The sequence below is a fragment of the Triticum urartu genome, chromosome 7, assembly GCF_003073215.2.
Source record: "Triticum urartu cultivar G1812 chromosome 7, Tu2.1, whole genome shotgun sequence".
Taxonomy (NCBI): domain Eukaryota; kingdom Viridiplantae; phylum Streptophyta; class Magnoliopsida; order Poales; family Poaceae; genus Triticum; species Triticum urartu.
Window position 1 is genome coordinate 540,476,908 of NC_053028.1, and position 9,222 is coordinate 540,486,129.

General features: G+C 48.1%; 1 protein-coding gene across 1 annotated transcript; it reads right to left on the reverse strand.

Annotated features, from left to right (window-relative positions):
* Positions 1–6,118: 6,118 nt before the first annotated feature.
* On the reverse strand, positions 6,119–7,093 carry LOC125524439 (probable glutathione S-transferase BZ2). Its single transcript, XM_048689491.1, has one exon. The coding sequence runs from the start codon at positions 7,069–7,071 to the stop codon at positions 6,343–6,345; it is 729 nt and encodes a 242-aa protein (XP_048545448.1). The 5' UTR covers positions 7,072–7,093; the 3' UTR covers positions 6,119–6,342.
* Positions 7,094–9,222: the final 2,129 nt, after the last annotated feature.

The window sequence follows — 9,222 nt, forward strand, 5'->3', positions numbered from 1 at the left end:
AGGAGATTTTCGATGTCGGTGAAACTCAGGTATTCCAGAATTGCAACGATAAAATTGTGATGACAACACCTCGGAGCTCAACTCCCCGGGACACTGCCACAACCCCTAAATGTCAGGAGGCACCAAGAACAATGTTCTCGTCACAAAGCCATCGGAACGATTCCAAGATACCCGCGTGATCCTAATTTTTTTTAGTGAAATTTGAGAAGAGAAGAGTCAAATCTCTATGTCAGGATGCCTCACCAGAGCGACGAAGGGACTGAGGTGTAAAAGAATCCTACTCTCCGATATATATAATCCTAAATGACTCAAAACATTTTTCTAGACTCAACAACCCCAGTGATTCGATCAAGTAGGGGGCTCCTAAAGTCGGGGAAGGCTCTGATTACCAACTTGTAACGCCCACGATGCGGCTATATCTCCCACATGTCGAAGCACGACTTAGAGGCATAACCGCATTGTAAGCAATGTCGCAAGTGAGGTAATCTTCACAACAACCCATGTAATGAATAAGGAAAAGGAGTACATAGTTGGCTTACACTCGCCACATCACACAATAGCATAAATATCATTACATTCATCCAGATACACTCAAGGTCCGACTACGGAACCAAAATAAAGAACAACCCCAAATGCGACAAAGTCCCCGATCGCCCCAACTGGGCACCACTACTGATCGTCTGGAAAGGAAACGTAGTATCGTCCTGAGTCCTCATCGAACTCCCACTTGAGCTCAGTCGAATCACCTGGAGCGGTATCATCGGTCCCTGCATCTGGGTTCGGAAGTAATCTGTGAGTCACGGGGACTCTGCAATCTCACACCCTCGTGATCAAGACTATTTAAGCTTATAGGAAGGGTAAAAGGTATGTGTGGAGCTGCAGCAAGCGACTAGCATGTATGGTGGCTAACATACGCAAAGAGAGCGAGAAGAGAAGGCAAAGGCATGGTCAAAGAACTATGATCAAGAAGAGATCCTAGAACAACCTACATTCAAGCATAACACGAGACCGTGTTCTCTTCCCGGACTCCGCCGAAAAGAGACCATCACGGCCACACACTCAGTTGATTTATTTTAATTAAGCTAAGTTTAAGGTTATCTACAACCGGACATTAACAAATTCCCATCCGTCCATAACCGCGGGCACGGCTTTCGAAAGTTCAAATCCCTGCAGGGGTGTCCCAACTTAGCCCATCACAAGTTCTCATGGCCAACGAAGGATATTCCTTCTCCCAAGACAATCCAATCAGACTCGGAATCCCGGTTACAAGACATCTCGACAATGGTAAAACAAGTCCAGCAAGACCACCCGCTGTGCCGACAAATCCCGATAGGAGCTGCACATATCTCGTTCTCAGGGCACATCGGATAAGCTAAGCGTACGGAAGCCAACGTAACCCAAGTTGCCAAGGGACGTCCCTGCACGGTGCTCTGGGTTGGACCAACACTTAGAGAAGCACTGGCCCGGGGGTTTAAAATAAAGATGACCCTTGAGTCCGCGAAACCCAAGGGAAAAAGGCTAGGTGGCGAATTGTAAAACCAAGGTTGGGCCTTGCTGGAGGAGTTTTATTCAAGGTGAACTGTCAAGGGGTTCCCATTATAACCCAACCGTGTAAGGAACGCAAAATCAAGGAACATAACACCGGTATGACAAAAACTAGAGCGACAAGAGTGGAACAAAACACCAGGCATAAGGTCGAGCCTTCCACCCTTTACCAAGTATATAGGTGTGTTAAAAATAGACAAGATATAATAATGATATCCCAACAATGAACATGTTCCAACAAGGAACAAACTCCAATCTTCACCTGCAACTACCAACGCTATAAGAGGGGCTGAGCAAAGCGGTAACATAGCCAAACAACGGTTTGCTAGGACAAGGTGGGTTAGAGGTTTGACATGGCAATATGGGAGGCAGGATAAGCAAGTGGTAGGTATCGTAGCATAGGCATAGCAATAGAGCGAGCACTAGCAAGCAAAGATAGAAGTGATTTCGAGGGTATGGTCATCTTGCCTGCAAAGTTCTCCGAGTTGACGTTAGCTTGATCCTCGTAAACGTACTCAACGGGCTCCTCGATCACGTACTCGTCTCCCGGCTCTACCCAAGCAAGAACAACAAGCAAAGGGAGACACAATCAACCACGTGCAATGCACAAACAACATGATGCAAAACATGTCATGAGATGCGGGATGCGGTATGCGATGCATATGCATTATTCGGAAAGGAATGATTGAACCTGGCCTCAACTTGGAAAACCAAGAGTGCCACTGGAAAGACGAGTTGATTTCGGTCGAAATCGATATAAAGATCACCGGAATCGGATGCACGGTTTGCAAATGGCAAGCAAAACAAATATGGCACCGATCTACGATTAACAGCACGAGGCCATCTAAATGCATCAAGAACAACATGCTACAGCACTCTAACATAACAACAAAATACATGAAAGGGATCCACTCAAGATGCTTGACAAAAGATGAACACTGAGCTACGGCTAATTCACTCATTAGCAGGTTCAAACAAGCATGGCAAAAGTGCAAAAGATATCAGGTTACAGACTTAGTGAAAATAATACCAAGTCAGGAATTTAACATCAGGAAGCAATGTTTAGAGTAAGGTAACGACATGCTACAGGAACATATCATGGCAAAGCAAGGCATGGCATGAAGCTACTCAAAGCATAAAACAAAAGTCCCTTACTGACCATAAGCCAAAAGGGATCATAAAATACAATGGCAACCATGTGAACATAGCAATTATCGTTAACAGATTCAGACTTAGTAGAAAACTGGAACATGGCAAAACAAATATCAAGTAGGCATGTTTACGAGCTCGATGCACTCACCAAAAAGCATTGCATGACAAACTAAGCATACACCCAGCAAGTAGACATGGCTTAGAAGCTAAACATGGCAAGAACAACAACATAGCATGCATGGATCAACTACAACAAGCTCGGCAAAAATGCTTAACATGTAAACATTCTGCCAGGAACATTTTATAGCAAAAGTAGAGCTAGATTGACTCAAGCTAGGGTGCTCCATAATTGAAAACAAAGACATGGATGGATAGAGCACCACAATATCTACAAAACATCCTTACTGATCATGCTCAAAAGAGGCATAGATCACTCGTTAGCAACAAGAACACATGGCATAAAATATTAGCAGAGCAATGACTTAGAATATTTCTAAGTCCCTGAAATCAGCAACATTGAGAGGGCTACTTTGCATGCATGTGCTAGTCACCACAGAGATCACAAAAATACATGGCATACACCCCTGTAAAGATGGCATGGCATACTTCAAAACACATGTAGAGCTCAAGTTCAGAAGAGGCACACAATAATCATGGCAAAAATGACAAATGTCCAATTACTGATATGAATCTGGAACTAACAAAAACTAGCACTCTTCCAACAGCATTTAGGGCATCAAGATGAGCTCAAATGAACATGATGCAATGAGATGAAATGAAGTACTCGTCGAGATGAACATTGCGATATGCTACACGCCCAAAATGGAACCATGGTTGATGAGTTATGATGCGTTGAAATATGCAAAAAATACTGGAAAATTAGGTCAAAAGTCAACCCGAGATCCAGATCTGGATCGGTTACTGTAGCATCTCGCGACCCGAGGTTCGCCAGCCGGAGTCACTGTTCACCAGGGACGGTGCCGGACCTCGGGGGAGAGGAAGGAGTGGTCGCCGGAAGAAGGAGGCCGGCGGAGGAGCTCGCCGGAGCGCCGGGCGGCGAGGTGGCGATGGCGACCGCGGGCGCGGTGCCGGAGTTGAGGGCGCGGCGTCCGGCGATGGCGTGCGGCGGTGCCGGCCGATGCTGACCGGAGCAGAGGAGGGAGCGGGCGGCGGGGCGCTGCGGCCAGGCACGGGGAGGGCGACGCGCGGGCGATGGGCCGCGGGGGCCCGAAGCGGGCTTCGCGGGCCTTGGGCGGCGGCGGGTAGGCGGGATGATGTGTCACTCCCTGATTGGGCGCGGGGGTGGCGGCGGCTTTGTCCGGCGGCGGCGGACGTGTCCGGCCGCGCAGAGGGGAAGAGGACTAGGTCTAGGGTTGGGAATGACCCGAAATTTCGGGGGAGAAGGCCTTTTTATAGGTAGGGGATAGTAGGCTCCAAATTGAGCACGGTTTTCAGCCACGCGATAGTGATTGAACGATCTAGATGATGGAGGAGATTTAAGTGGGTTTTGGGCCACTTTGGAGGGGTGTTGGACTGCAACACACACGAGGCCTTCTCGGTCCCTCGGTTAACCGTTGGAGTATCCAACGAAGTCCAAATGGCACGAAACTTGACAGATGGTCTATCGATAGTAAACCAAGGCCGCATGACAAGTCTCGGTCCAATCCGAAAACGTTTAACACCCGCATACGAAAAGAGGTAGAAAGGGACGCCGGAGGACATAGGAGCGCCGAAATGCAAAACGGACAACGGGGAAAATGCTCGGATGCATGAGACAAACACGTATGCAAATGCGATGCACATGATGACATGATATAAGGTGCATGACAAAGACAATAGCACACGAAGGCAAAAACCCAACAAAGAGGAAATAACATAAGTTAGTGCCGGAAACAGCAAGAGTTGGAATACAAATATGGCAAGTTACATACGGGGTGTTACAGCGAGGCCCGGCGCAAGGTGGCGAGCGCACAGGCGGCGGCCGACGGCGAGGCGGCGACGCAGGTGAGGCCCGGGCGGCGGAGCGTGGGGGCCGATCCGGGCTTCGGCGGCGGCGGTTTAGGCTCGTGCGGGCCCGCGATTGGCTCCGCGGGCCGGCGGCGCGGGGACAGCGGCGATGGACAGGTGGCGGCTCCGGATTCGCTGCGAGGGCGATGCGGACATGTCCGGCGGTGGGGTGGACATGTCCGTCGGCGGAAGGAGGAAGAAGCTAGGGTTTTGGACCGCGAATTTCAGAGGGGAGGTGTTTATGTAGGTAGAGGGAGCTAGGAGTGTCCAAATGGAGTGCGGTTTTCGGCCACGCGATCGTGATCGAATGGCCAAGAGGATGAAGGGGGTTTGGAAGGGTTATTGGGCCACTTTAGAGGGGTGTTGGGCTGTAACACACATGAGGCCTTTACGGTTTCCCGGTTAACCGTTGGAGTATCAAACAGACTACAAATGGCACGAAACTTGATAGGCGGTCTACCGGTGGTGTACCAAGGCCGCTTGGCAAATCTAGGTCCATTCTGAGAAAGTTTAACACCCGCTTACGAAAAGAGACAAAAGGGGGCGCCGTAGGACGTAGGAGTGTCGGATTGCAAAACGGACAACGGGGAAAATGCTCGGATGCATGAGACGAACACGTATACAAATGCAATGCACATGACGACATGATATGAAATGCATGACGTGAACAAAATGCAAAACGAAAAAAAAACCCAACCACGAAGGGAAACTCATATCGCATCTCCGGAAAAGGCAAGGGTCGGAGTTACGAATATGAAAAGTTGTATCCGGGGCGTTACAATGAGAGAGAGAGAGAGCACATGCTTGAAGACCAGGATGGAATTTGCACGCTCCGTGGTGAAGGTGTTTGAACCAGAGTACCCAAGAGAACCAACTACGGAGGACACAGAAAAATTGTTGGCAATTGGAGAGAGAGAGAGAGCACATGCTTGAAGACCAGGATGGAATTTGCATGCTCCATGGTGAAGGTGTTTGAATCAGAGTACCCAAGAGAACCAACTACGGAGGACACAGAAAAATTGTTGGCAATTGAAGCATGAAGAGGATTCCCAGGTATGCTCGATTCAGTTGACTGCATGCACTGGCAATGTAAGAATTGCTTAAAAGATTTGCGTAGGCAATATTAAGGTCACACCAAAGAAGTCATCATCATACTTGAAGCAGTGACATCGAAGGACTTGTTCAAGAGACTTTGTGATGGGGGAAGCTCTGCCGTGTAACTACACCGTCAACGGCACAACTACAATATGTGGTACTACCTTGCCGATGGTATCTATCCTCAATGGGTGGCGTTTGTGAAGACTATATCGGATCCTCGTGGTAGGAAATACTATCTCTTTGCACAAGCGCGAGAAGGTGCTAGGAAGGATATGAAGAGAGTATTCGTGGTGCTCCAAGCTCGGTGGAATAATCCTGAAATAAATGCGAGCACCCCTGGTGCGCTGGGATACCACAGTTCCTCTAACAATTCAACCACATGTTGATTCAGGTACATAAATCTTAATCACAAGAAAATAACATGACACATAACCAACATACATATGCATACGCCTAGTGCAGCGTGTGCGTTTGTATTATGCTTCTAAGAAAAAGAGAAAAACATACATATGCACTTAGGATACTTGGCGGCGACGACTCTTAATTTGCGCCCGCGACGCCGAACTTGGCCTGCAAGAACCTTGTGAAGCCGACAACCTCGTCGGTCTCCGGCAGGAGCGCCTCGACTGCGTGGATGCCGGCGAACCTCTCGCTCCACTTCTTGAGGAGCGGCGTGGCGGCCTCGTCCAGCAGGAGGGCGCCGCTGAGGCGCTCGCAGGCCCTGAGCGCCGGCAGGAAGCAACCGAGCGCGATGTCGAGGAGCCCCGGCGCCGCGCCGGAGAAGAAAGCCCCGCCGTTGCTGAGCGCGGCGAAGGCCTCCTCGAGGTGCCGCAGCGCGGCACGGGCCTCGGCGGCGGCCTCGGCGCGGGCCTCCGGGGTGGGCGCCAGGGAGGCGCCGTCCAGCGCCGGCCAGAACCTGTCGTCGACGAACGCGGTCCAGAAGCGGTGCATCGCGCGCTGGTAGGGGTCCTCGGGCAGCAGGGGCGCGGCGGAGGCGGCGGGCCAGGCCTCGTCGACGTACTGCGCGATGACGCCGGACTCGCAGACCGCGCGGCCGTCGGGGAGTAGCAGGACGGGGATCTTCTTGTAGACGGGGTTGGCGGCGAGGAGGCGGTCGCTCTTGCGGGGCTCGAAGCTCTCCTCCAGCAGCTCGTACGCGACCCCGCGCAGCTCCAGCGCCATGCGCGCCCGCATTGTGAACGGGCTCATCCGCCCGCCCAGCACGCGCACCCCCGCCTCCGCCTTGTCGTCGCCTTCCGCCAGCGCCATGGGTCGATGGATGTGGCCTCTGTGGCTGCTAGCCAGAGAATATAAGGGGGCCGCGCCGCCGCGGCGTGAGGGTCAGCGATCCGTTGACTGTTGGGTGTGTCACGCGGCGTGCTTGGCCGGGCCGCGAGTTGGTGCGAGCTAATTGGAGTTAGGTGCGAGCTAATACCAGTACGCGCGCGTGTAGCTGTGTAGGTGCCCCTCGCTCCTCTTCCACTCCTCTCGTGTCACTTCGTCATTTTTATTTATTCTCTGTATTAGCTGTGGCCTAAGTTAAATTTTATAAAGTTCTTTTTGGACATGGCTAGCGGGCGCCCGAGCGCCCACGAGTAGGAATTAGCGCTCATCCAAATATGAAAAAAAAAACAGTTGACGCGGACGGACGCAGTTCACTAAAAAAGAAATCATGTCCTCGCGTGCATTTATTTAGGGATTCAAAAAGTTTAAAAAATTGTAACTTCTGATTTAAGTGTAGAAATTCAATTTTGTTTTCACAGTTGGCTTTCTCGCGACGTGTTTTTCAAAACTAGATCTCATATAGATAGGTTTCGTCGAACTTTTTTTTGAGACAACTTTGGATACGATGGAGGCAACTTTAGTGCTATAGAAAAGCAATTTCATTTTTTTCCAGTAGGACCGCCTATTAGGTTGGTTTGTGTAAAAAAATTGAGAAAACCACAGACACAACATGATGCACCTTTAGTGCTACATATGTAAAAGTCTAAGTTCACCATTGATGGGGCTATTGGAGGCAAAACAAGGACAATAACTTTCATATTGTTATGCACTTGAGTATCACATAAATAAATTAGCAATTTTTGGGGTGTTTTCGTGCAATTCTAGTGTATTCAACAAGCAACTCATGTGTGTTTCCTACTGGTTGGTTTGTGTAAAAATGAGAAAATCAAGAAAATGTGTGCAAGTCCAACTCATCTTGTGTGTGTATGCAACTATATACATCTGCATATAGCAATTGTTCTAGCAGACTCTAAGAAACTGCCCCCCTAGCAGAAATCCACACAACTGGTCTAGCAAGATCCAAAGCCACTATTCCTAGCAAAAAATCCAAGCAATTGTCCTAGCAAATCCAAGCAATTGTAATACCAAAACGCAATGCAAAATTGTTTATAGCAAAATCAAGCAAATGTATTACCAAACAACAATGCAAAATTGTTCTAGCATAACCGAGCAACTATCCTACAAAACCAAGCAATTGTACCATCCAATTCAAGCAACTGCATTACTAAATAACAACTATGAAAAAAATGTGCTAGCAAAACCAAGCAACTGTCCCTAGCATTCCTACTTAGATTGTCTACTTTAGGCAGAAAAAACGTATGGCCAACTTGAATATCCTTTGTGGACAGCTATCTTACCCCCCTTTCCTCCCCATGCAACTTATCTATTGGGTGTGTCTAGGACACATCTAGATGTGCTCTAGTTATTGCACATCTAAGTGAGTGAATAAAGCATAAAAAGAAAAAGAAAAAAGAGAAAGAAAATATTCACACGAATCTCAATGTAAGATCAATGACATATGACTTAGATGTGCAATACTTATAGCACATCTAGATGTGCTTTAGCAAAACTGTTATCTATTCTAACAAAAATCCAAAACAAGTCAATTACAAAGAAAACACAAAATGAAAATTGTTCTACCAAAATAATCCAAGCAACTGTCTACCAAAACAAAGCAACTATATTACAAAAAACACAAATGCAAAAACCTGTTCAAAATGAATCCAGGCAACTATCCCAAGAAATCACGAGAATTTGACAATGATAATTACTTGTCTAACAATGATGCCTGGTTTGCATGTCATCACTAATTAGTTGGCTACGATACTAGGACAAGTTGTCTGTCGGTGTAGCTCATGCTGCATGTACTCTGAAACATAGTGTTGGCTAGACAACTTATATGTGAATTTAGTGAACATCATGGTCATGGGAGGCAACTTATTAAGGACTTCTCCTTGAAAGACAATTATACTAGGCAAACTAAGAAGAGTTGCTTTCCTATAACAATAAAGTTGCCTCTCCAGCACCCAAAGTTGCTCAGAAAAAAAAGTTCGTCGAAATATACCCATATGGGATCTAGTTTTGAAGAACTCGCCGTTAAAAACCCAATGGTGAAAACGAATCTAAATTCCGATA